Source organism: Jaculus jaculus, chromosome 4 (genome assembly GCF_020740685.1).
Source record: "Jaculus jaculus isolate mJacJac1 chromosome 4, mJacJac1.mat.Y.cur, whole genome shotgun sequence".
Taxonomy (NCBI): Eukaryota; Metazoa; Chordata; class Mammalia; order Rodentia; family Dipodidae; genus Jaculus; species Jaculus jaculus.
The window spans coordinates 160517040-160544659 of record NC_059105.1 but is presented as its reverse complement, the minus strand read 5'-3'; the positions used below and the strand labels follow the sequence as shown (position 1 = coordinate 160544659).

At 45.3% G+C, this 27620-nt stretch overlaps 1 protein-coding gene across 9 annotated transcripts in view; it reads right to left on the bottom strand.

The window, feature by feature from the left end:
• The window catches only part of Golgb1 (golgin B1), a 69849-nt gene that overhangs the window by 4167 nt on the left and 38062 nt on the right, over positions 1-27620 (bottom strand). For all 9 annotated transcript variants that reach the window (XM_045147363.1, XM_045147362.1, XM_045147366.1 and 6 more), the window contains 9 exons: positions 26866-26980; positions 24855-24928; positions 16305-21463; positions 13261-15169; positions 5863-6041; positions 4579-4744; positions 4265-4402; positions 1308-1451; positions 22-119 (listed from right to left, as the gene is read on the bottom strand). In XM_045147363.1, the coding sequence (XP_045003298.1) occupies positions 22-119; positions 1308-1451; positions 4265-4402; positions 4579-4744; positions 5863-6041; positions 13261-15169; positions 16305-21463; positions 24855-24928; positions 26866-26980 (7982 nt within the window). The remainder of the gene's footprint in view (positions 1-21; positions 120-1307; positions 1452-4264; positions 4403-4578; positions 4745-5862; positions 6042-13260; positions 15170-16304; positions 21464-24854; positions 24929-26865; positions 26981-27620) is intronic.

Sequence of the window (27620 nt, the reverse complement as noted above, 5' to 3'; positions counted from 1 at the left end):
TGGGGACTCCTCCTCGCCTACCTCTGCTGCGACTCCCTCACGGCCTCAGCATCGCTCTTCCTGTGAACGCCATTCTTTTCTTGCGGAGCTCCTGGAGCAACATCCAAACTTAGTGGTCCCTAGAAGCAGCAGCAACACAGTCGTTCAGCGACAAGAGTGGTTATGACACCGAACTTCTGCCAAGTGAGAGCTTATATGACAGAGAGAATGGGGTGCCCCTACTTAAAGTTCTTAAGTTCCAATCAGAAGTGAGAAAACTCCGGTTCAATGGCTCATCTCCACAATAAAGACTCCATCAGCTTTTGGCTCAGATTCTCATTCTTTTTACATACTTTTTTTTTTTTTTTTAAATTTTAGAGAGACAGATAAAGGAGAATTGGCTGCCAGAGCCTCTGCCACTGCAATCAAACGCCAGACGCTTGCGCCACCTAGTGGGCATGTGTGAACGTGCGCTTGCCTCACCTTTATGTGTCTGGCTAATGTGGGATCTGTAGAGTTCAACATGGGTCCTTAGGCTTTGCAGGCAAACGCCTTAACCACTGGGCCATCTCTCCAGCCCAGATTCTCATCCTTGAATTTCTTCTCTTGCAGGTTTAAAGCCATCCCAAAGTCTGCTGTCACCTACCAAGCTGATGGATTTTCCAGAAGCAACTCTGGTCTTTCCCTTACTTATAGACCCTCTCTACCCACCCTCCTTTCTTTGGCATCTTGATATTACATTAACCTCCAGCTTCCTCTTCTCCCATCAGACCTTCTCCACTACACCTAAACAGTTTTGTTTTTCTGGTCCAAATTCCTCTACAGTTTTATTTTATTTTAGTCTGTTTTTTTATTTATTTGAGAGCGACAGACAGAGACAGAAAGAGGCAGAGAGAGAGAGAGAGAGAGAACGGGCGCGCCAGGGCCTCCAGCCACTGCAAACGAACTCCAGACACGTGCGCCCCCTTGTGCATCTGGCTAACGTGGGTCCTGGGGAACTGAGCCTTGAACTGGGGTCCTTAGGCTTCACAGGCAAGAGCTTAACCGCTAAGCCATCTCTCCAGCCCTACAGTTTTATTTTAAAGCACGCTTTCTTCATTTCAGAGCTCCACAAGCTTGTCATCACTGTTTCCCTCTCATATTTTGGTTTTTGTTCCCCCATCTCAAGAGTATTCTCCTAACCTTCACTGGGAATTGCTCTGGTAATTTTTCTTAGGCTTTCCTCCCATCTCTATTATACTGCCTCTTCTCTCCCACTCCGCCCATCCCACACGCTGCTCTCTGAGCTTGCTGCCACCTCCCCCAGCCTCTTCCCGCTGCCGCCTTACCGTCTGTAGCTCCTGCACCTGCTTCTCCAAGACAGCACAGTGGTTGAACAGCTCACTGTAGTGTTGCTGGTTCTCCCGGAGACTCTGGCTGGTGTCGCAGAGCTGGATGGAGAGGGTATTTTTCTCTTCGAGTAGCTGAGAGAACTGAAGCACAGTCGAGAACATCAGCACCGAACCCCAGGACTGCTTTGTTCTGAATAGTGCTTTAGCCAACTGTTCTGGTTTCGGGACCTGATTTTTAATGCAAGTTCTACTGAGATTCAACAGCCCCGTGTGTTCCCACAAAGTGAGAAAATGCCTAATTATTTCAACTGTGAAAGAAAACAATCCCACACCAGTATCAGGGAACTTCGTGTTGCTGTGTCTTTGTTTTTAATGGTGCTTAGCGTATTAACTAAATGAAGCAGAAATGCCTTAGGAAATCCAACAGGGAAGGCTAGTTTAGGAATGTAAGTGGAGGAGGGCTGTGGTGGTTTGTAATTAGGTATCCCCATAAACTCATGTGTTTTAAATGCTGGGTAATTGTCACCGACTGCCTGGTGTACAACACTACAATGCTTAGTCTGAGCTTTTAAGAAAGTTTGCTGACCTCTGCTCTGTCTCATAAGCTAATCAACTGTATACCCCCGAAGTTAAACCAACATGATACCATTAACCATCTTTTCATGTTTCTAAGTTTCTAGTGTATTCCTGTACTACATCCAATCATGCCAGCAGAAAGACACATAAATTCTGAGCTTCCAAGAAAGAACGTGAGCTGTAGCTTCGTGAAAAGCCACTCTGTGGGGACAGCCCATCAACTCCATCCTACTCAAGGGCACGATTCTGAGTTGACCTGAACTCCCTGAGGGTAAGATTAAGTTCAATCAACTGTATGCTTCAAAAGAGGAAAAGATGCATGCTCAGGACCCGACATGTCAGGCCCACCGAAGGCAACCTAGTGTGTAAACATGTAACATACTTATTTCATTTGCTTTATAAAAACACTGGTTGGACTGTTTCACTAGCTCCAAACTGCACATTCAAAGGACGGGGCATGTCTACCACATTATACAATACAGAGAATGCACAAGGTGCGACGTAGGCAACAACATGGGTGACTCGACAAAATAAATGAAGCCACGTAAAGAGAAACTATGGGGCTGGAGAGATGGCTTAGCGGTTAAGCGCTTGCCTGTGAAGCCTAAGAACCCCGGTTCAAGGCTCGGTTCCCCAGGACCCACGTTAGCCAGATGCACAAGGGGGCACACGCATCTGGAGTTTGTTTGCAGTGGCTGGAGGCCCTGGCGCGCCCATTCTCTCTCTCTCTCTCTCTCTCTCTCTCTCTCTCTCTCTGCTTCTTTCTCTGTCTGTTGCTCTCAAATAAATAAATAAATGAATAAATAAATAAGAGAAGCTATGACCTCACACGTAGCTCTAAGAGAGTGTTAGTGCAAAGAAGGAATGAGAAACTTCTGGGACTCTCATATATTCTGATCTTTTGAAAACCTGGGTGTTGGTTACACAAGTGTCTTTGTGAAAACACATCATGCTATACCTATGACCTGTGTACTTATAAAATATGTCAATGTTTTAGTCAGTATATGCCAAAATGGTTTCATCATCTACAAAGGGTTCCAACGTTTTAGTTTAAGACCCGTCAAAGGAAGACAAATGTCCAGGTAGAGTCACAGGCTTATCACGTGTGTCTGGCTTACATGGGATCTGGGGGTCGAACCTGCGTCCTTAGGCTTCACGGGCAAGTGCCCTAACTGCTAAGCCATCTCTCCAGCTCCCTTAGTGACAGTCTCATGTTCAGAGAGCAAGTACAAGAACTGGGACGGGTCCTAGCTCACTACAAGATGAAGTGAGCCACAGAGCTATGAAGGGAGGAACTTCTGGAAATAGTCAGGTGAAGGGTCAGTGGGGAAGGAGCCACTCCGAGAACCTCCACACAAGTCCCTCCCAAAACGAGTAGCCATTTGACCAACTCATTTGGATCCAAAAATGTCAAAAATACAAAATTTCCTGCCCAAGTTAAGGTCTCTGACACTTCAGTGTCAGTTGGATTTAACATCTAAATATAGCCTTCTAAACAGGAAGCAGTGTTTTCTGTACGCATAACCACGTTTACTTCAGTGACCTCACACCTTACACAAGTACTTAAAATCTATCTATCTATCTATCTATTTTTTTTTTTTTTTTTTTTTTTTGGTTTTTCGAGGTAGGGTCCCACTCTAGCCCAGGCTGACCTGGAATTCATTATGGAGTCTCAGGGTGGCCTCAAACTCACAGCGATCCTCCTACCTAGTGCTGGGATTAAAGGCATGCGCCACCACGCCCAGTAAGTACTTAATATTCTTGAGCCTTTTCCTCCTCTGTGAAAACACCATTTTTCTTTTTTTTGGTTACAATTTTTGGAAATGAGACCCTTGCTATGCATTCTGGTGATAAGAAACCTACACACACATCCCCAATTGTACATATATTTTGGGACACTTAAAACTCTCAAACCAATGAGCAGATACATAATTTTAGCTAGGCCTGGTGGTGGATGCTTTTAATCCCAGCACTTGGGGGCAGAGGTAGGAGGATCACCGTGAGTTCGAGGTCAGCCTGGAACTACAGAGTAAATTCCAGGTCAGCCTGAGCTAGAGTGAGACCCTACTTCAAAATAAATTAATAAATTAATAAGTAAATAAAACTCTCCTCAAAGCTAATCTCTGGATTCAAATCTGACAAAATCGCTCACATCACGTGTTGTTCTGGCGTGAGTTCTGAAGAGGGCAGGAGCAGAGCAGGAGCCAGCGAAGAGCATGGGCCAATCCAAGAGCGCCAGGCAGGGAGGGACCCAGAAGGTGGACGGGGAGAGGCCTCAGCACACAAGTGACAAGATGGGAGAGAAAACGGCACTGCGTTCAGCGCTCCGCAATAAGCACCCAAAGGAGTCGGAACGCCCGTTTGCAAGGAAAACTTACCTTGCTGTTCAGCTGCTGAATTCTTAATTCCTTTTGGTGAATCTCCTTCAAGCTGTCATTGAGCTGAGTTCTGAGAAGCTCCATTTCATAAACGAGGCTCTGTGACCCATCTAGGGAATCGGATGTTGCTGGGGACACCTGCCAGGATGCAAACACTGCTGAGATTGTCTCCTAAACCCTCGTCTCTAATTCCTTCTAGAATCCCTTAAGAGGTCACAGGGCCGGTCTAGTCACTGTGGATGTGCACTTAACTTGCAGAAGTGGATGCTTTCTGGATGACGGCTCCCCCTAGGAGCGAGCTGCGTGTTCCTCACCTGTCTTTGGCTCGGTGCTCTGAGAGTCTGCGTCTGGGACGAAGATGGCCTCAGCTCCCTCATGACATTCTGCAGGTGACTGAGCTGCTGGTCTTTATCGGAGATGGCCATTAGGTACTGTTCCTTCATGCTCCTCTCCTGCAGTGCCCAAGAACTCTTCTCCATCCTAGGACAGGAGAGAGCAGGTCACCAGAAGAAGGGAATGACTCCACGTTCAAAGCATTAGTATTATGAACTTTCAGATATGGAGTCAAGAAGATACATAATCCGAGTGAAGTGTATGCTATCAATGCAATGAGGCAGCAAGATGATGACAGCAGACGACGACACAGAACCAGAAAGACGAGCTCCAACGGACACAGTGGAGTGCCACCATAGAAAATGTGGCACTGGGTCTAGAACCTGAACAGTGACTTGGAGACTATAATGGGGAAAGCATTCCAAGTTCAAAGGGTCTGGAAATTGAGCACAAAGCACCGGGACAGATGCACACAGGAAATTTCTCAATTGCAGGCTCAGCATGCAGAGCAGAGATGGAAGAAATGAGTGTGGAGCCAGGCGTGGTGGCGCACGCCTTTAATCCCAGCACTCAGGAGGCAGAAGTAGGAGGATCGCCAGGAGTTCGAGGCCACCCTGAGACTACACAGTGAATTCCAGGTTATCCTGGGCTAGTGTGAGACCCTAGGGGTGGGGGAAGACCCTAAGGGTGAGGGAAGAACAAGGTCTGACCATGCAGAGCATGGGAAGCCACAGTAAGTTTTGGCAGGGAGCATGAATGGTGCAGAATTAGCACGACAGCCATCAGAATGCAGCTGTTGGTTCTGAGGGACCTAAGCTCAAATGTTGGCTCACTCATACACCAAGTATGAGACCCCAAGTGACTCTGGACCCTTCAACAAAACAGAAACAGGCTGGTGATTCCTTAGAATTATTAAGAGGATTAAATGAGATACCATAGGTCACCTATCAACCACAAAGCCTGGCGCACAATAACAAACACTAAAAAATAAACATTAGTTGTTACTTCTATTTATTTTCCCCCTGAACTTGGTGAAAGCTGAGTCTTCCATTTGATCCCAGCTATTCCTTCAGTATTTGTAAAAAAAAATCCTGGTCTTGGTACTGTAACCCAGTACCAAGGTTTCCACTGGAGGAAAGGCAAGTAAAGGCCACCCAGCAGCTTTCTTTACTATTTCTGCAACTTTCTATCAATCCATAATTACTTTAAAATAAAAAGAGGAAAGAAAATTTTCAGAAAGAGCCAAGATGCAGGGATGATCCTACCTGAGCTGATGCAGCTCACGCTGCCAGGAGAGGTTTTCCTGCCTGAGTTCCTCTTGCATAATCTGAAAGGTTTTGGCCTTATCTTGGTACTCCTGAAGTTGAGCCTTCAACGGATGTAGCTCAGTGACCTCTTGATTAATTTGTAAGTACTGTTGCTGTAAATTCTTCAATTCCTTCAGCTTTAACCAAAGGGAAAGTAAAAGGGTGATTCAGCGCACGTCACCACCTCACACAAGTGATCAGTAGTTCCCTACTAGGCAAGCTAGATACCACTATAGACACTCAGACCCTGATGACAGTCCCCAGGCCCCATGGCATGGAGCTGCCATCCGGCCGCAGGGCCTAGCCATTCCTTCAGCTTCCGCCTGCCTCTGCCTCTAGAACTCTAACTTGGACATGGGATAGATTTAAAGGACCTGCTCTACAGCCTCATCATGAATGGCAGACTTAGAGATGGAGTGGCTCTCCACCTGTCGCGTGCTGTGGTTAGGCTTCTAAATTTTCTTAAGTAGACATCACCAATGCTTTCTTTTTTGTTAATTGTTTGGTTGTGATTTTTGTTTGCCCCAGTGCTAGGAATTGAAGCCAGGGCCTCAGGAAGGCCAGACAAGCTGCTGGACATCAGTCTTAAATGCAGCTTAGCTGGTGTCGATTATAAAGAAGTCAGTAGGCCTTTCTTAAGAACACTTAGGCTCACGACGGTCCACAGCAGGTGCTGACGCTGTGTGATTTCTGCCTAGCGCTCTGGATGTCACGCGAAGAACATTAGGTAGTGTGGCGTTAAGACATCCTGCTGGGGGGAGGGAGGGAATTACCATGGGATATTGTTTTTATAATCATGGAAAATGTTAATAAGAATTAAAAAAAAAAGATATCCTACTGTGTCTCACATGTATGGATGTCTAAATTCTCATTTCCCTTATCTAGTAAATGAAGACAATTACAGTACTTCTATAAGAATATAAGATTTAAGTGAGAAAATTAATATGCTTTACATGTAAAAGTTAGTGAGCATTGATGGTAGGCCCGTCATTAGCAAAACTGCATTCCAGGTATATTTTCAAGCTTTTTCCAATATTTACTAAATGGTTGGTGGAAAGAAATAATGTCAGGATACCTGAGCACACAAGAGCTGTGAACACGCTTCTTTCACCCACTCAGAACCATTATTATTATTATTATTATTATTATTATTATTATTATTATTATTATTATTTTGTTTTTTAGAAGTTAGGCCTCGCTATAGCTCAGGCTGACCTGGAATTCGCTCTGTAGTCTCAGGGTGGCCTCGAACTCACTGCGGTCCTCCTACCTCTGCCTCCCGAGTGCTGGGATTAAAGGCGTGCGCCACCATGCCCAGCCTCATTGGCATTTTCCCCAGAGATACCTGGTGATGTTAATTGCTGAGCCCCTTGAAGATTCTACAGAGTAAGTTGTATTGGTTCTTAGCTTCCCCACTGCCAGCTTAAGATCCAGCTCTCAGATCTGAAAGTCACTACTTAACCCATCTGCTTAAGAACTTTTTTGCTGTGAACTGTCTGTTGTCTTGTTGCTCTTATGTTTGAGGCTTTAAAAGTTGCCTGTACTGTGGCATCAATAGTGGTTCTGAGCTAGGCGTGGTGGCGCACGCCTTTAATCCCAGCACTTGGGAGGCAGAGGTAGGAGGATAGCCATGAGTTCGAGGCCACCCTGAGACTAAATAGTGAATTCCAGGTCAGCCTGGACCAGAGTGAGACCCTACCTCAAAAAGCCCAAAAAAACAAAAAGAAAAAGTGATCAGACCTCGAGGAACTAAGTTACAATCTTGGGGTCTACCACGGATAAACTCAACAAGATCATTCTGTAATGAATATTACTCAGCCTTTCCCACCAAATATTGTAGAATTTAGTGACTAAACAGGTACATGTTAATTTTGATTTACAGCAACCGCGTTGTTTATGCCATCCACTCATTCCTCTAGGACCAGGCACTCTAGGTGTTACCTCAGACTAGATCAAATCACCAGAAGGGTGTGTGTCTGGGACTACATTTATTTAGTGATGGTACCTCTACAGGGGGGAAAGGAGACAGCTCTTTTGCTGTGTTTACACTAAAGCAGAGCTAAATAAAAACTCAAAGCATATTATTATATTTATTGTAGATAAGTGTACAAGCACATACTGTTTTCTTTGTGCAAACATGGAAGAAATTTCTGGCATACTTTCATACTTAAAGAATCAGGGCTAAGCCGGGTGTGGTGGCACACACTTTTAATCCCAGCACTCAGGAGGCAGAGGTAGGAGGATCGCCATGAGTTCGAGACTACATAGTAAATTCCAGGTCAGCCTTGAGCTACAATGAGACCCTACCTTGGAAAAACAAAAACTAAAACTAAAACAGGAAGAAAGAAATAAAGAAAAGAGGGCTGGAGAGATGGCCTAGTGATTAAGGCATTTGCCTGCAAAGCTAAAGAACTTCCGTTTCCATTCCCCGGGACCCACTTTCTCTTTCTCTGCCTCTTTCTCACTCTCTCAAGTAAATAAAATAAAAGAATCAGGGCTAGAGAGATGGCTTGCTAGTTAAGGATGCTTGCTTGCAAAGCCTAATGACCTGGGTTCCATTCCTCAATACCCACATAAAGCCAGATGCACAAAGTTGCACAGGCATCTGGAGTTCATTTACAGTGGCAGGAGGCCCTGATGTACCCATTCTCTCTCTCTCCTCTAATAAGTAAATAAATAAATAGAAAAAATCATTGTAAGTGTCTGAAGCAGGTGATTTTTCTTCCCCCTTTCTCCTAAAACACAGTCACTACAACTCATGCACACGAACGCACATCCTAAGTACTGCCACCAAAGCCCGAAAGAAATAGTGACGCCACCTCCCAACAGACGACAGGACACCGTGACTTCTCCAGACACGCTAACCCTACTGTTTCAACCTTTTCTGTCCTACCCTTTTCTCTTCCTTTAAATCCCTTTTTATCATATTTCATCTTAAAAGCTACTTATATCTTTCTATGCCTCATCATGTAATTTTCAGCATGGGGTGAGCAGAGATACACAGAGGTTGCAACCCTAGCCATTTGCTTTTGACCCTGTGGGTAGGAGCCACTGAAATACTTCATCTGATTACAGGAAAATGTACTTTGGATAAATAGGAAAATGGGAATTTTGCAAGTGAGTTTACAACTCTGTGGTAGAATCCTTTGGATTGACTTCCTATCACATGGATCCTTAGAATTTATTTGGGAAACTTCTGTTGACTAATGAAATAAATAAAGGAACCAAAGTAACCCAAGCTGTCTTCAGACCGTTCACCTCTGGTAGTCCTGAGGTGGGAAGCGCAATACAGGCGTGGGGATTAAACTGCTGACCTCGGCTGATCGGTTGTTTTTGCTTTCTGGGGAGGGTCTCCCTCTAGCCCAGGCTGCCCTGGAACTCAGTGATCCTCCTTTCTCCTGCCTCCCGAGTGCGGGGATTAAAGGCGTGCGCCACCACGGCCGGCTTCAAATCAACACCTGAACCAACAGTGATTGAAGTAAGTATCTTGGGCCGGAGGTGTAGCCCAGCGATCAAACACGTGATGAATGCACAGGAGCCTCTGGGTTCAATCTTCAACACAAAACCAAACACATTTCCACATTTATCTTGCATGTAGCCATCGATTCAGACAGATGGAGAAAGGGACATTTGCAAGAGCTGACAGAAGTTAAAAATATATTCAGAAAGCACGCAGAAGGGCCTCTGCAGGCTGCAGCAGACCATGTATGGTTGTGTCTCTTAGCCACACCATCAGACCTTTATGTAATTTATAACCCTGCCTAGATGTTAAAATTCACCATAACTTCCCTATATGAGTTTTCACAATGGAGAAAACAAGTGTATTTTCAGTAAGAATCACAAATACAGAGAATGACTGCCAACCTAACTGGGGAAAACAGCAGTCTGTGAAGATCAAACATACCCATGAAACCATTGCAGTGGGAGGCAAGGGACAGGCAACTGGGGAGGCAGCCAGGGCGTGAGCTCCGGGAGGGAGGAGCTGGCAGGGAGCTTTGTGAGGCAGTTAGGGGACTGCGCCCCTGAAAGTATCCTTGCAGTCTCTACTTTGCTAGAGATCAAAAGTCAGCTTCTTGTCTCTTCCCAAGATCTGTTTTCCACAAACAACCTGGGCCCTTCCTGGGAGGGAGGTCTTTCCTGGGATTTAAATCTAAAACAGACATTGTGGTTGGTCAAGTTCAGCCCACAGAACTTGGCGTCAGGGCTAGCCTCTCCCTGACACAGGCCCTAGCCCAGACCAATCAGTTCTCACGCTGGCTCACCTGAGCCTGAAGGTAGGACCCACCACCATAGGTTATAAATACGTATTGGGGGTTGGGAAGGGCAAGCTCTCTGGGCTGCCGGAGCACTCATGAGCTTCCAGCTTCTGGAGAGTCTCTCCCATCTCACCCCAGCAGGGCCAAGATGAGGGGAGAACCCCATAATCCCTATTGTCCACATGGGCTCTTTACACTGTCTTCCTACCCTCCACAAGGCAGGAGCTCTTTGAACTTTCTTTTCTGTCCTCTCTGTAGTTTTTCCAGGCCCACCACATGGGCTCTCAGACCACATATTCATTTTCCTTCCCTTGGTTCTGTACTTTTCCCTCAGTAAATATAATAATTATCCTTCGCAGTTTGGTTTGCCAAACTCTTTGGTTAAATGCACACGTGAACCTAGGGTTTGGGGCTCAAGGACTTTCCTAAACCCCTAACACCCTGTTTCAGGACGACCACTAGGTAGTGAGAATAGTCATCCCCCAAAATAAAGCAATTAGGAGGACATTTTGTCTAAAAGGGTGATAATATGGGTGAAATACACCAAGTGTGATTACTGCATGCTGGGCAGGTCACTGTGGCTGGAGTGAATGGTGCGGAATAAGCGCAAGGAAAGACTGAAAAGATGAAGACAAATCAAAAAAGCTCAAATGGCAAACCAAGGGATGAATCCTAAGACTGGTCCAGCCTGTCCTGGACAGCTTTTGAAGATTTTCAAGTAGGGCAGTAAAAAGAAAGCAGAAATTTGGAAGGCTTCATCTAGCAGTGGTATCCAACCAGTGGTCTATTTCTCACCTACTGGAGAGATGACACATTGGAAGCAGTGTGGTTACAACTACTTTAGGGGTCAGAGCTTATCATGGAAGTTGAAGACTGGAAAAGAAATCTGAGGTGCACTGAGAATGAAGGAACATGGTGCCAACTGTGAGGCTTTAAAAAAACAAAAACAGAAGAATGTTGCTGTGAGTTGTAGAAATACAGAATTTTAAAAATTATTTTTTTATTTATGTGTTTGAGAGTGACAGAGAGATGGAAAAAGAGGCAGAGAGAAAGAGAGAGAGAAAGAGAGAGAGAGAGAGAGAGAGAGAATGGGTGCATGAGGGCCTCCAGGCACTGCAAACAAAAAAAAAGGGGGGGCATGTGCCCCCTTGTGCATCTGGCTTACATGGGTCCTGGGGAATCAAGCCTCGAACTGGGGTCCCTAGGTTTCATAGGCAAGGGCTTAACCGCTAAGCCATCTCTCCAGCCCCAAAAGTTTTAAACAAAATGTCTTGGCTTGCCCATATAAAACAGACACAAATGTTTAGCATCCATGCTTACAACACGTAAGACTGACAGTAAAGCAACGAGTGAAACAATGAATCCAGATTCTAATGCTCCAGGAGAGAGAGTCTGAGTAAGATCAACACCACCTCCATGCCACTGTGAGTTACAGTTTGCAGATGTACACTGTCTAGGTGTATCTGTCTTCTGAAAAGGACCAACAAAAGACTGAATTCCCAGGACAAAGCCACTGAACTCAAAATATGACAAATGAGGAAACAACTGTGCTCATGTGAAATCCGACCTGAAAAGGGGATTTGCTAATTGTACAAGTGAAAGGATTGTCTATAAATAGTTGATATTAACTGATAGGAATGGGCATACTACTTACAACAGGCAGGAAAATTTTGTGCTACACTATAATTCAGGGAAATGATTCTCTCACTAGTGTTGTTGTAAAAAATAGAGTTTTCATATTTTGGGCATGTCACATTTTAAATGGAAAAATCTGGCTTTTTGGAAACCCGGTGTATTTCCAATTGAGCCTGTTTTCCTAGAAGTATATGGCCTTGGCAGAGGTAAAGGATTATCATATGATGACAGTAGTTAAAGGCTGGAGTGATGGCTTAGAGGTTAAGGTGCTTGCCTGCAAAGTCTAAGGACCCAGGTTCAATTCACCAGTATCCATGTAAGCCAATTGAACAGGGTGGTGCATGTCTCTGGAGTTTGTTGGCTGTGGCTGGAGTTCCTGGCACACCTATTTTCTCTCTCAAATAATAAACAAACATTTTTTTTAAAAAAGGTAGTCAAGCCCCAGAGTACATTCTCCTAACAGCCTGGTTTGCTTCATATAGCTGAACTTTTTATTTCTGAATCTGGATGACTTAGAAGTTTCCAGGAAGCAAAACAAAATCTTAAATTCCCAGAGTCTATCAAAAGCAGTAAAATTTCAGTATTAGGGATCCTTGCTCTACCTTTGGGAAAAGGCTCTGGGGTAAATCCTCTGAAAGAAGGGAAGAAAAGAGAAATGGAAAAAAAAAAGAAAGAAAGAAACAGGAAAGAAAAAAAAAGTGGACAACAGCTCAGCTTGCAAATAATCACTTATTCAGTGGTCATTTCAGCCTTTTGTTGTTGTTTTTTGTTTTTTCGAGATAGGGTCTCAATCTAGCCCAGGCCGACCTGGCATATACTATGTAATCTCAGGGTGGCCTCAAACTCATGGCGATCCACCTACCTCTGCCTCCCAAGTGCTGGGATCAAAGACATGTGCCACCACGCCTGGCTTCAGCTTTTCTTTTTTGATACAGGGTCTCATGAACCCCAGCTAGCCTAAAACTAGCCGAGGCTGGTCTTGAACTCACACCAGTGCTGAGATGACAGGTCTTTGCTACCAGGCTCAGCTACCCCTGTTTTAATTATACACTTAGCTTCTTTCCTTGAAAAATAAGGGTTGAGTTACACTTTGGGGATAAGCTGAGTTCTTATCAGCTCCTGAACTATCATATTCAAAGCCTAGTGAGCCTTATAAATTTTCCTTCAACTAAACTATTTCAAATTCTTGAAACACTTACATGTTTTTGAATGTGAGTTTAAAATATGTTCTTTTGCAACCAGTGAATTAGTGCAAAGAAATCCTGACTTTAAAAAAATGTATGTATAGTAATGGCCTGTTTGTTTCTCTTAAGACCAAACCAAACCTGCAGAATGTATAATGATGTCCTTGACTTTACTACACACAGATCAGATGAACAGAAATGTTTATCTTTTCCTATACAAATAAGCATCATCTTCACAAAGCAAACCCAAGCACACATGTACAAGAAGACCCGACACTCACTAGTCGGTCTCGGTCATTCTGCAGTGACGACATGGCTCTTTTCAAACTCTGCACTTCGGCCGGGCTGGAGGCGGGTTGGGCTGCAGCCCTCTGCTTGCCTTCCTCCCACTTGCGGGACTTCTCCAGCTCGCTCCACAGGTGATCTCTCTCGTTCTGTAGACTGGCCATGGCCTTGGAAAAGGACTGCACTTGGTTGTGAGAATCTTCTAGCTGGGAGGACAGGTGAAGCAACTGTTCATCTTTGGAGATGAGCTGCTGGTTCAGTTTCTCAAGGCGAGACAAGCTGCTCTCAGCAGTGTTCAGAGGCAAGGCAGCATGGGAAAGGGCCTCGCTCTCTGTGCCAAAGGGGTCCTGGGCTCCCCTCACCTGGGCCAGCTCCCTCACACTGGCGTCGTACTTCCTTCGCAGCTCATTGAGCTCCTCGTTGGCACGATCTCTACTGTCTTGCAAGGAGCTCATGGACCTTCCGAAAGCCTGAATTTGGGCGGTGAGGTCCTTGTTTTCTTTGGTGACCACCAGTAGCTTCTGTTCCATCTCCACCAGATCTCTTGCCAGCTCTGCCACTCTCTCCTCTGCGGTTTCCGTCTCGTTCCGCATGATCCCTGCGTCGTGATGGAGGTGCTTTAATTCCTTTTTCAGCTTTGCCTCAATTTCACCCACCTTCCTGGTGGCTTCCTTCCGAACGCAAGCCAACTCCTCTTCCAGTTCGGTAATTCTCTTCTGGGAGGAGGAGAGCGCGGCGCTTACCCGCTGAACTTCCTCTTCTTCCACTTTTAACTGGGCATGGTACATGCCCACGGTGCCTTCTTCCTGCAAGGCAGTCACCTGTCTCCTGAGGTGGGCGATGGACGCCCGCAAGCTCTCCGTCTCTTGCGACAGACCCCGTTTCTCCTCTAGGAGGGCATCCGCGGACCGGCGCAGCCCCTCCCTGGCTTCTTCGCACCCCTGCAGCTTCTGCCGCAGTTGGGCACACTCCTGCCTCAGCTCCTCGTTCTGCTGCAGTTGGGCGTCCAGGAGCTGCTTCTGCTGCCGGTCCTTGATGGCCATCACCTGGTTCAGGTCCTCGCGGTACTGGATGAGCTCCGCGTCCAGCTTGGCGTTCTCAGAATTGAGGTCGTCCATGTGACTGCGCAGCGCTCGGAGTTCGCCCTTCAGCCTGTTGTTCTCGGCGGCGGCGTCCTGGATGAGCTGGTCCTTCTCCAAGATGACAGACAGGTGCCGCTCCTCCAGCTGCCGGTAGTCACTCACTATGCGGTCGCGGTCACCCTGCAGAGAAGACATGGATTTGACAAAGGAGTCCAGCTGAGCCTTCTGCTGACTGTTTTCCTTTTTGATGCTTTTTATTATTTCTATGAGCTGGTTGGTTTTGTCCACAGCCTTTTTGTTTTCCTCTTCTAAGACGATATTGTCCTCTTCCTCCTGGGTCAGCAGGTTTTCTAGCTCTTGAATTTCCTTTTCGTGTCGCTGGTTCAGTTTAGTAACAGCTTCTTGGATCACGTCCTCCTTGCCAGACAGCAGGTGGAGAATCTTCTGCTCCTTTATGTTTATTTCCTCATGCAGCTTACTGGTCAGTTCTCTGGAGGCCGTGAGATCAGCCTGCAGTTGCTCATAACTGAACTTATAGTTCTGCATGTCAGCTTCCTGCTGCTTTACGATGGCTTCTAAAGTTTCTTTATGTTCTTTACATTTCTCTAAAGAGCTATTTACATCAGCGGACTGCTCCTTGAGACTCTTAAGCTCTGATTCCAACTTTACTAATTCATTCTGAGAATTGCAGTATAGCTGTCGAGCGTCTTCTAGCTGGGACAAAAGTTCTTTGTTCTCCCCCTGCAGAGTTTCACAGACTTTCTGTTGATGCTGCACCTCGGTCTGGGTCTTGGACTCCCAAATCTGCTTGTCATGTTCAAGCCTGACACCGGGAGAGGTGGTCAGGGGAAGAGAAGAGGGATTAAGATTGACTGACTATAGATTTCAAGGAAAAGCTTCTAAAAACTATTTTATATAATGAACAAATACTTCAGCATGTACTTAACAGATCCACAAATCAATCAGTATTACAAATTGAAGGTGTTAAATGTTTCAAAAAAAAGATATTAGTACTTCATGTCTATGTACTTTTATGAAAGAACTATCACCCAGGCAAATCAAATATTAAAGATATATAATATAGATTTAAATTGTAAGCTCCAAACTATGTTCTTTCTTCAGTGGCATAGTTTTGGACAATGGGAAAAGTAACCGTGCCTCTCTCCCTACACATTTTGTTACATGTTACTCCTGACAATCTATTGTCTGGTTTCTCTGAAGAGAAATCTTGGTATGAGAGACAATGAGGAAATAGAAGTCTCCTTTTAGAAGTGGAAGAGTAGAAGGGATAGTGGTCATTATTAATTTTTAAGCCTGAAAAGTGATATTATCATGTTTGAGGTCAGTATTTCAAAGAGGCAGATGCAGTAAAATTGATGTGGATTATAGGAAAAAGACTAGATCACTTAGGACGTGAAGACAATCCTTTGGTAGCTCCTTTGTAGGAGATAGTCTAGTGATCCAGAATTGAAAACAAAAGAAAAAGAAACCTAAAAGAGGGCTGGAGAGATGGCTTAGCAGTTAATATGCTTGCCTGAAGCCCAAGGACCCAGGTTCAATTCTCCAGGTTCCACATAAGTCAGATGCACAAGGTGTCTGAAGTTCATTTGCAGTGACTACAGGCTCTAGCATGCCCATTCTCTTTCTCTGTGTCTCTTTCTCAAATAAAAATAAACTGAAAAAAATGGGGGGGGGGCTAGAGAGAACACTCAGTGGTTAAAGGCAGTTGCTTGCAAAACCAATAAATAATAAATAAATTAATACAGATGGGGAAAATATAGATAAGGGGGAAATATAGATAAGTTGTAATAGGAAATCAGCGATAAAGATAGTTAGAAGTGAGAGAAAATGTGTTCTAAGGGAATTTAAACTACAATTAGTTATAATTCCAAGGGAATGAAAATAAGTTGAAGACTTTTCCCTTTAATTACTTCTGAAGGAGGCTATTAATCACTTACCTGGAAACAGTGATCTTCAGCTCTTCTATATGGATGGACATCTGTCTAACTTGATCCTTTAGGACACTGCAATTCTCCTCCTTAAGCCTGATTTCTTCTTCTTTGCTTTGGATGGCATCACCAAACTTCTTCTCCCATTTCTTGGCTTCATCTATCACCCTATCCCGATCATCCTGGAGGGAAGACATGCTCTTGGTGAAGGCTGCCAGCTGGGCCACTGTACTGTCCAGGTTATCCTGGAGTTGCTTCACCTCCTGGTCCTTTCTGTTCAGAGCGACCTGAATCTCTCCAAGGGCCCCTTCCACGTGGGCCTTTTCTCTCTGCAGAGCGTCCAGTTTCTCCTGCGCGCTCTTCTTCTCTTCCAGGTGCGCCTCTTCCGCGCGCTCTAGCCGCCGCTCGAGATCCTCGGCCTTCTGTTTCATTTGGCTTTTCATGGATTCCTTATGGGACTGGAGTTCCTTTTTCAGCTTGAGATTGTCTGTGAGGACTCTGGCCGCCTCACTCTGCGTGTCGTCCAGCAGAACTTTGAAGTGACGTAATTCTGCTTGCGCGTTCTTGCGGTGTTCAACGGCTTTAGCCAGATTTTCTTTGGTGACGTCCAAATCCTTTTGGGATTCGGTCTGGACAAATTCTAGGGCCTTCACGGTTCTCTCCAGGGCGCTGATCTTCTCTTGGTACCGGATGCAGTCCTTCTGCAGCTGCTTCACCTCTTGCTGTTTCTCTTTCAGCAGCTCCTGGAGCTCCTCTGTGTGGCTTTTACTGCCGGCTCCCTTCTGGGCTCCCTGGATTTTCTCCATATACTCCTTCCTTATTTCCAACTCCACCTGCGTTTTTTCCTTGACCAGCTGCTGCTTCTCCTCTTCCAGTTCGCTCACACACTTCTTAAGGTTCTGCATTTCAGATTCTAGGAGCTCGTTTTTGATTTGGGCATCTGTAACATCCTGATAGTAATTCCCAATGCTCCCATTCAGTTCCGCCAACTGGTTCATCAGCCTCTCTTCTAACTCGTCTTTCTCTTCTTCCACTGCCTCCTTTAGCTTGGTGACTCTCAACAGTTCTTCTTGGGTTTGCTGATTTAGCAGGTTCATTTGAGCTGATTCTTCCTGCAGCGTTTTCAGTTCACGATCCTTTGCTGATATTTGACTCAGTAAGGCACCTTTCTCCTTTTCGAGGCTCTGGCTAAGCTCTGTGTCTTTCTGCTTCTCTCTCTCTAATTCAGCAATTCGTTCCTTAAGCTGATCGAGCTGCTGGAGGTAGTTGTTAATGTCATCCTGCGAGCTGAGGTTCTCACTGAGGCCGGGCTGGGTCCCGTCCTGTGACCTGACAGTTGCTGGGTCTTCAAGCTTAGCGTTCACACTCTCAGAGGCCTGCCCTGGACACACGAGGGGCACAGGCTGCGTGGCCTCTTCGGTGATATCCTCCAGGTTATCAGGTTTCTCGGTGGCCCCTGGGCTAGCTTGTTTAGAGATATTTTCTTCTACCTGATGCTTTAAATCTAGAACCTCTTCGCTTAGAATGTCTTTCTCGGCCTTTAAAGACTCAAACTCTTTAGAAAGGACTTTGTACTCGGACTGGACCCTTTCAAGCTCTTCCTTCACGCTGGCATTGGAAGACAGTAGTTCTTCGATGCGGTCTTTTGCTGGTCCCCCCGCAGGGTGGGCCTCTGCTCGGAGCCGATCGTTTTCTTCTTCCAGCTCCAGGATTTTCTGCTGCTTCGATTTAGCAAACTTTCTCATCTTCTCTTTCATTTCTTCCATTTCCTGCTCGGTGTCCTGCAGCTGCTTTTCTGTCTCTTTCTTGCTCGCTTCTGAGTTTCTCAGCTTCCCATACAGTTCTTGCTTCTCCTGCCGTACACTTTCTACCACGTGCTGAATCCTTTCCGCCTCGTCGCTGACGTTCTCGTAGGACTGCAGCAGAATCTCATACTCCTTTTGCATTTCCTTGTGTTTCTCTTGCCACTCGCTGCTTTCTGCGGCCTTACAGACTCTCAGAGATTCAAGCTCCTTGACCAAGCTTTCCTTGTCTTTGGTGAGACCTTCTAGAGCTAGTTTCAGACTTTCACAAGAGCCACTGAGATTTTGGTTTTCCAGTAAAGACCTGTCCATTTCGGTGATGAGCTTGTCTCGTTCCTCCTGAAGCACAGCTAACCTTTCTAACAGCGCGTCTTTTTCTTGCGTTTGGGCAGATGCTTGGCTTTCCACATCTGCCAGAGCCTTGGTGAGGCGTTCAATGGTGTCTTTAGCCACTGAGACCTCCTCCTGGAGAGTCTTGTTTTCTCTGAGCGCTTCCTTCCGGGAGATGAGGGCGGCCTGCAGTTTCCTCTGCAGCTGCTGCTTAGCCCTGCCTCCCTCGGCGCTCTCCTCCGGCCGCTGCTTCAGCTCGGCGAGTTCCGCCTGGAACTGCCTGATCTTGTCTTCATGTGCTTTGCCTTGCATTTCCAGCTGCGTGTTCAGAGCCTTAATTAGATCCTCTTGTTCTGCTGTCTCTGCCTGGACTCTGGTGAGAGTTTCTTCTTTCTCACTGAGCTGTGCAGAGAGGTAACTAACTTCCTCTTCCTTTAGGCCTATGTGTTTTTGCAGTTCATCTAGTTCGGCCTGTAAAGTTCTTAGGTGCTCCAGGTCAGCAAGCCTCAGCTGACTGCTCTCGAGAGTCTGCTTCAGGCTTTCTGCACGGGTTTCAGCTTCATGGGCTGCGGCCTTTAGGTTCTGGATTTCGAAGCCCTGCTGACTTACCTGCTCTTGCAACTGAAATACCTCTGCAGATTTTTTAGTAAGCTCACTTGTGGTGGAATGAACTTTCAATTCTAACTCCTCTTTCTCAGCCTCAATTTCTTTCAACTGGGCCTTTATCTGGGCAACCAAGGTATTAACCTGCCCAGTGTCTATACCTCCCGGGCGAGGAGGACAGCTTTGGCACAAGTCAGACTCTAAAACAGGTGGAGCGGGACACTGTTGTGTGCCTTGGAATAAGGCTTCTTCCGTACCTTGAGCGGGTGAGCCAGCTGCCCGCAGGTCAGGGCCCGAGAGCTTCCTGTCCACGGACCCCCTGACTTGCATCTGCAGCTGCCGCAGCTGCTCTCCGATGCCCTGGTTTTCCTTGCTTTGTTCATCGAACTGTTCTTGCAGGCGATTATAATCCTCTTTCTGCTGCTTGAGCTCCTCCTTAAGGTGTCTCTCTTTCTCCTGTGCCTTTTTAAGGATCACCTTACGAGAAGCTAAGGCTTCCTGGAGCTTCTTTTGAAGTTGTTCCTTTTCTTTCTCGAGGTCCAGGATCTTGTCTTCCAGTTCTGGTTTCAAGGGATCGCCACTGCCTGAGTCGGCCGGGCTGCTTGACATGGTTTCCCTGAAAGGGGCCGCCGAGTCGCCGTCACCAGCGTCCTTGGCAGCCATGGCGAACTTCTGGATGACGGCTTGGTTTTCCGTGATTTCTGCCTGGAGCAAATCTATCTGGTGTGTCTTATCTTGCAAGTTCTGATGCATCTGTTGGACCACAGTCTGCAGTCGTTCTTCTGCGACCGTCTTTTCCTTCAGGTCCTTCCTCACGTGCTCTAGCTCCAATTCTCTTTCAGATATCGTCTGCTTCAAGGACATTTCGATCGCCTGACACTTAGAGGTCACGCATTTTTCTGAGTCTCCTTTGCTTTCCTTACCGTCCTCCATTTTCCTGCTGTCGCTGTCGCGGGCTGGAGCCTCCTTCTTGGAGTCATCCCTGGCGTGGGCCAGCTCCTCTTCCAAGGCGCTGACTCTCTGTAGCAGCTCCTTTCTGTTAATAAGAGCGGCCTGCAGCTTTCTCTTCCTCTGCTCACTTTCTTTCTTCAGGTGGTCTAATTCACGCTCGAGGTCCTCTTTGCTCATCGGCCCTGCGGGGCTCACCTCATCGTGATGCTGTTTCGGGCCGGAAACAGCGTCACTACCTTCGGCCTGCTCCTTTTTCGCTTCTTCAGCTCTGGACAGCAAATTCAGCTGTTCCTTAAGGGTCTTGACTTCAACCCCAAGAGAAAACTTCTCTTCGTTAAGCTGAACCATTTTCTCGGTCATACTGAAGCTGAGCTCTGTCACTTGCTGATCCTTCTCCTGGATGGTTTGCAGCAGGCTCTCCACGTCTTTCTTCTTCTCTAGTAAGAGCTGATCCATTTTCGCCAGCTCAAGGTCCTTCTGTGAAAGAGCCTGGGAGAGCTCCTCCATCTTATTTGAGATGTCCCTCACACGTTCCGCGCCCTCAAGCACCTCGCTCTCCTTGCTCTGCAGCTGGCTCTGCAGGCTTTTTGTCAGCACGCCCTGTTCAGAACACTGCAGGTGCGCGTCGTCCAGTTCTCTCTGCAAAGCTTCAATCTTCACATCCTTAGATTTGGCCTCTATGCCCAGACTGTGGAGCTGCTCAGCGAGCAGGGTGTGCTGAGTCCTTTGGCTCTCATAGTCCAGGTGCCTGCGCTGCTCTGCTTCTGCAAGCTGGCTCTCCAGTTCCTTTACCTGAGCCCTCAGATCTGCCAAGACGGCGAGGTCCTCCAGCCGAGAGAGAAGCTGGTCTCTTTCTTCAGACAAGGCAGCCAGGGCACCGCGGCTGTCTTCCTCGCTCTTCGTCAACGCCTCCGTCAGCTGGGTGAGGCTGCCAACTTCCTTGGCTTTCTCATCTAAATGTTTCTTATAAACTTCTTCTGCCTTAGAAAAGTTTGTCTCCAGATCCAAAATTTGGCCTTTTAGCCTTTCCAGTTCATCCTGGTGACACTGACACGGGTCTGGGATGGAAGGCGGTTGGCCAACCCTGCCCGGCTCCGCGGATGGCAGTTCCGTGCCAGAGTTCTCTGCTGCCCCGTGCTGACGCTCACTGTGCTCCTGGTCCAGGCCCCCGATTGCAACCGCTGGTGCCCGGTCCCCTTCACCTGGCAGTAAGGGGGCACCCTCTACTGAATCTGAGGGTCCTTCTCCAGTCTCTACCAGTTTCATTTCTTTCTGGTCAAAGACCTCAAAGTCCCCTTCAGGCCTCTTGCCCTGCAGCTGTGACTTAAGAAAAGCAATTTCCTCTTGAGCTTCTTTCATTTCGACCAGTAAAACTGATAATTCCTTATGCTTCTGAGAAAAGGCATTCTCTAGGACATCTTGTCCACGCTCCTCGGTGGAAGAGCTGCTCTTGATGAACACAGCGGTATCAGCTGTACTAATCTGTTAAATAAGAGAAAGAAACAAAAGCCTTAAGCAAATGTATTACAGTAGAAAAAATAGGCTAGGTGAAAATTGGCATTTCGTGCATTTTCTAAAACCTGAAGCTTTTTTGTCCAAACTTACTTTATATATGACTTCTTTTTCTAAACTATTGATTGAACTAAGAAAATTGCATATATTAGATTAAAATACCCAATAGCACACAAAAGATTATTAAACGAGCATATTCAGATAAGCTACCAAGATAAAATTTTAAAAAAGCAGTTGCTGGAATTTGGGCACGAGATTATGGACATTTGGCAAAATATAAGCCAAATTTTATATTATTACAAAAATTAAATGTGTCAGACGCAGTGGTGCATGCCTTTAATTTCAGCACTCGGGAGGCAGAGACAGGAGGACAGTCATGACTTTAAGGCTATCCTGAGACTACATAGGGAATTCCAGGTCAGCCTGGGCTACAGTGAGACCCTACCTCAAAAAAACAAAACAAAACAAAACAAAATAATAAATAAATGTGTGAGACTGTTCAATGCACTCTATCATTCTTTTCCTGGGAAGAAAAAGCAGTAGATTTCATGATGAATTTTTTTAAGTTATTTTATTTTTGAGTGAGAGACAGAGAGAGAGAATGGGCACGCCAGGGCCTTTTAGCCACTGTGAATGAACTCTAGATGGGTGCGCCCCCTTGTGATGCATGTGCGGCATTGCATGCTTGCATCACTTTGCATCTGGCTACTGTGGTACCTGGAGATTTGAACATACGTTCTTAGGCTTCATAGACAACAAGCACCTTCACTGCTAAGCCATCTCTCCAGCCCTCATGATGAATTTAATAAGTATTTTATTAAACATATTTGTGGACAGGCTACACAATAAAATCTCTAACTCTGCCAATGGCAATGTGATGTTACCCCTCAACCACCAATGTGACTGGATCTAGAAACATAAGAGACAAATACTGGGCATAGAATCACCTAGGAGACAGATCACTAGACATTAAAAAAAAAAACAAAAAACCACAAGTCCACAACCTGGCAAACATGGAACTTTCTTTTTCTTTTTCTTTTTTTTTTTTTGCTTTTCAAGGTAGGGTCTCACTCTGGCCCAGGCTGACCTGGAATTCACTATGTAGTCTCAGGGTGGCCTTGAACTCATAGTGATCCTCTGCCTCCCGAGTGCTGGGATTAAAAGTGTGTGGCACCACGCCCGGCAAACATGGAACTTTCAAATGGAGTAATTGTCATGAGTGTAAAGTTCGCAGTCCAACTGCATGGTTTCCATCTCAACTCTAAGATTTGCTAGCTGAATCTGGCACACAGTATGTACTCAATGGTGATTAACACAATCTTGGTTTAAGGCACTTGTCTGTGAAGCCTAAGGACCCAGGTTGAATTCCCTAGTACCCACATAAGCCAGCTGAACAAGGTGGTGCATGCATCTGGAGTTTCTTTGCAGTGGCTGGAGGCCCTGGCATACCCATTCTCTCTTGCTCTGTCTCTCTGAAATTAAATAAATAACACATTTTTAAAAAAAGAGTCACTGTTCTAGAATTATGTTATTAAAGTTATCCCATCCTCTCTTTTTCTTTTTCTTCTTTTTTTTTTAGCTCAGGCTGACCTGGAATTCACTATGTAGTGTCAGAGTGGCCTTGAAAACATGGTGATCCTCCTACCTCTGCCTTCCAGTGCTGGGATTAAAGGTGTGCGCCACCATGCTAAAAGTACCATTTTTAATAATTGTAATTATTTTGTCTCCTTTTGAAAACTTTGTGAGCAAGGTCTTAGTGGTCCCATGAAAAGGTACAGAACATACATTTTATGACTAATCTTATGTGGCAAACATGCGTTTGCTAACCAAACATTTTTCTAGACACCTTAGTGAAGATATCTGACTGGGCATTGACATTTAAATCAGGAGACTCTAAGCCACACACACGGCCCTTTCTAACGTGGGTGAGCTCTTTCTATTCAGTTTAAGGCCTTAGTCACCCCCTGTCTCCCACCAAAAGAAAATACTGATTTCTATCAAAAAGAGAGAATTGGGGGAGGGGATATGATGGAGAGTGGAGTTTCAAAGGGGAAGATGGGGGAGAGAGGGAATTACCATGGAATATTGTTTATAATTATGGAAGTTGTCAATAAAAAATACTTTAAAAAAAAAAGAAAGAGAGAATTGAACCAGCAGAATGACTCAGCCTTTGAATTCAACCTTCAACTCTTCCCCGGGTCTGAGGGCCTTGTATCTCACCTGGCAATTTTTGACCTTACCAACCTCCCCAACTATATGAGCCAATTCTTTAAAATATACCTGTGTATTCATATACTATCTGTTCTATCTTCTTGGAGAACCTTACTAATATATAAATAAGCAATACTTCTGATTTAGTGCTTAAAAGATTAATTAAAGACAACTCAGCTAGCAATAACCTTAAACCAACAGACTATTAAGCAACAATACAATTGTTATAAAAAGTTTTCGGCTATAAAAACCACACATGGGCTGGGTGTGGTGGCATATGCTTTTAATCCCAGCACTCAGGAGGCAGTGGTAGGAGGATTGCAATGAGTTCAAGGCCAGCCTGAGACTACACAGTGAATTCCACGTCAGCCTGGGCTTGAAAGAGACCCTACCTCAAAAAGCAAAAATAAAAAGAAGTTAAAAAAAAAGAAGAAACCCCACACATGTAATCCCAGTGCTTGGAACACAGAGAAGATGATCAGGAGTTCAAGGACAACAGCTTAGCTACGGTACAGCAAGTCTGAGGCCAGCCTAGGCTATATGAGACCCTGTCTGAAGAAAAAGAAATTAAAAATCCACCATTTTTCAAAGATATGTTTTAAATATAATTCAAAGTAAAATGGTGCCAATTGTGGGGCATGGAGAGTCAACGATTTTACCTAATCTCTTCTAAGTAGCAGCTTTTCTGTCTTTGTCATTACAAAAATATTTTATTTATTTATGTATTTATTTGAGAGCCAGGAAGAGGCAGATAGACAGGGAAAGAACAGGTTCATCAGGACCTCTAGCCAGTGCAAACAAACTCACACACATGTGCCACCTTGTGCAGCTGGCTTATGTGAGTAATGGGGAATCGAACCTGGGTCTCCATGCTTCACAGGTAAGCACCATCACTGTTAAGCCATTTCTCCATACCCTGAGCAGCTTTTCTGAGACAGGCAAAGCAACAACTAGTGCCCTTGTGTTTGATTAGGTCGAAGAATTACAAATTTCCAGAAACATGTATAAAGGAAAATACTCTAACCACCATGGAATCTCTTACCCATACCTCACTTCATGGGAAATGAAATTCTCTGACAACACTGATTATATTTGAAACTATCCTGTAATTTAGTTCCCTTACTGAGTGGCCCACGAGGGCATCACTTACCTCACGAACTTCAATGGCTGTCTCGCCAGGTCTATCCTGAGCCTCCAGAAGAGCAATCCGAGAAGACAGTTTTTCTGAAAGTCACACAATACATCTTTAGATAAGAACGAGGTGACAGTGATGAGCCTGAGGCGCCTGAAGAGGAGTTGGATGCTAAAGCATGTTATATGACGAAACTGTTCCTATGGCACAATCTGGCTCTACTGCCTTAGTTTACCCACAACCCCATGGGGTTTACAGCACACGTTTTGCATGAACACAGCACTTACGATGTCCTCACTGTTCTTTCACATCTACTTTGGCACTGACAGGGAGCTATCCAATCTCCTTAATCACCAAATGAGGAAACAAAGACAGACACGATGCGAACAGGTGGCCCAACTAGTTCATGGACAGCTGGGATCAGAATCCAGGCCCTGACAATCAATAGCTATCAAAAACGAGAGTGACACCGTGGAAGATCACAACAATACCACTAATATTATTATCACCAAGAAGCTGACATTCTTTCTGAAAAACTACATACACTGTACAAAAGAGAGGATAGCTTGTAGGCAACACCCAAATGCCTTAATGTAACAAACACGGGCCCTCATAACTTGATTCCTACTTATTCTTTATTCACTCTACTACACAAACACAAGGCTTCCTTCTATTCTGCAAACACAAGTCGATTCATGCCTTGGGGCATTTACTCTGTGTGTGTGTGTGTGTGTGTGTGTGTCTGGTGTAAGTGCTCATGTGCTGCCTGATGCACTGGCCTACTGTAGTTAGAGGGGAGCATTAGGTGTCCAGCTCCGTCACTCTTGTACCTATCTGAGCCGGGGTCTCTTACTGATTCCAGAGCTTGCTCCAGTGATTCCCGGGTATCTGCCCTCCTACAGGAATGGGATTACAGACATGCATGGACATGCCCTGATGTTTATTTGAGTCCTGTAATTCAAAGTCAAGGGGTCTCTCAGGCCTCCTCCTCCACAGCCCTTATGCTTGTAAAAAGATAATCAGGGCTGGGGATATGGCTTAGCAGTTAAGGCACTTGCCCACAAAGCCAAAAGACTCAGGTTCAATTCCCCAGGACCCATGTAAGCCAGATGCACAAGGTGGCGCATGTGTCTGGCTGGAGGCCCTGGTGCACCTATTCTCTCTCTCTCTCTCTCTCTCATCTTATTACTAAGAATGTCCCTCCTTTTGGCATTTTGCATATTCAAAAAAATTCAACAGCTGGGGCTAGGGAGATTGCTAAGTGGTTAAAGGCGCTTGCTTATAAAGCCTCCTGGCCTGGGTTTGATTCCCCAGTACTTATGTAAAGCCAGATGCACAAAGGAGCACATGCATCTGGAGTTCATTTGCAATGGCAAGAGGCCTTGGTGGGCCCGTATTCATTCATTCATTCATTCTCTCTCTCTCTCATAAAAATAACTACATAAGGCTGGAGGGATGGCTTAGAGGTTAAGGCGTTTGCCTACAAAGTCAAAGGACCCAGGTTCAAGGACCGAAGTAAGCCAGATGCACAAGAGGGCACACGTGTCTGGAGTTCATTTGCAGTGGCTGGAGGCCCTGGCACCCATTCTTTCTCTCTCTCTCTGTCAAATAAATAAGTAAAAATACAAAATAAAAAAAAATACATAACAAAGAATAAATGTTCATTTCTCAGAACAAATTCCAAGCTGTTCAGTTATACCCTGTATGCTTGTATGTTCCGCGATTTCTTTAAAAAAAAATTCAACATCTTACTAAAATCTAATTCAAGTCATATTTCCTAGAAGACACCTTGTCCACTCCCAAATACATAAAAATTATACAAAATCCTGTAGGTATTTATAGTTGCGATTGTAAAATGTACTACTTATGTTAAATTATTTAGTGTGCATGAATCTTATCTTTGGTAACTACCCACACTACTAACGTCTGTTCATCACAGAATCAGAAAAGATACCCGCTATACAAGTACAATGTTAAATGCAGAGCCATTTATGGATAAGACAGAACGATCACTGTCATTTATACGTACCATTCTCAGCTTTCAGTTCCTCCAGCTCTATGGAACTAAGGAGCAAGGCTCCCTTTTCATTCTCCAGCTCTACCACTCTCCTCTGCAAAGAGGCAACATTCTCCTCCATGACTGCCTAAATTGTAGAAAGACAACACACTCATTCCAGTGAAAAGCTTGCAGGCATCATGATGCCCAGTGGCCTCTAGCACTTTTCTTTCAGAGAGAGAACTGGCGTGCCAGAGTCTCAGCCACTATAGTTGAATGCCAGACGCTTGCACCACCTAGTGGTCATGTGTGACCTTGCGCTTGCCTCACCTTTGTGCATCTGGCTTATGTGGGATCTGGAGAGTCGAACATGCGTCCCTAGGCTTTGCAGGCAAGTGTCTTAACCGCTATTCCATCTCTCCTGCTTGCCTCTAGCATTTTTATCTTCTACATGTTTTCCACCTCTAAGAATACTTTAAAAACATCATCTACTTCTCTGCCTAGTTAATCTTTGAAGAATTTTATAATTCTGAAGACAGGAAGAACAATAAAACATATCATGCAGACTTCTAGGTCACTGGACATTGAATCTGGATTAGAAAGATAGCAGTCTCAAGTCTATTGTGTAGGAAAGAACACTAAGTTCGAAGGAAAATAAGATTCAATTAATGCTACCAAGCAACAGGTCCAGAAGAGGATGAACATGAAGAGGGAACAAACACTTCTAAGAAATGAGGGAAAGCCTTTACTGTTATCCACTAGGGAGTTTCCTCAAATAAAAATTTCTT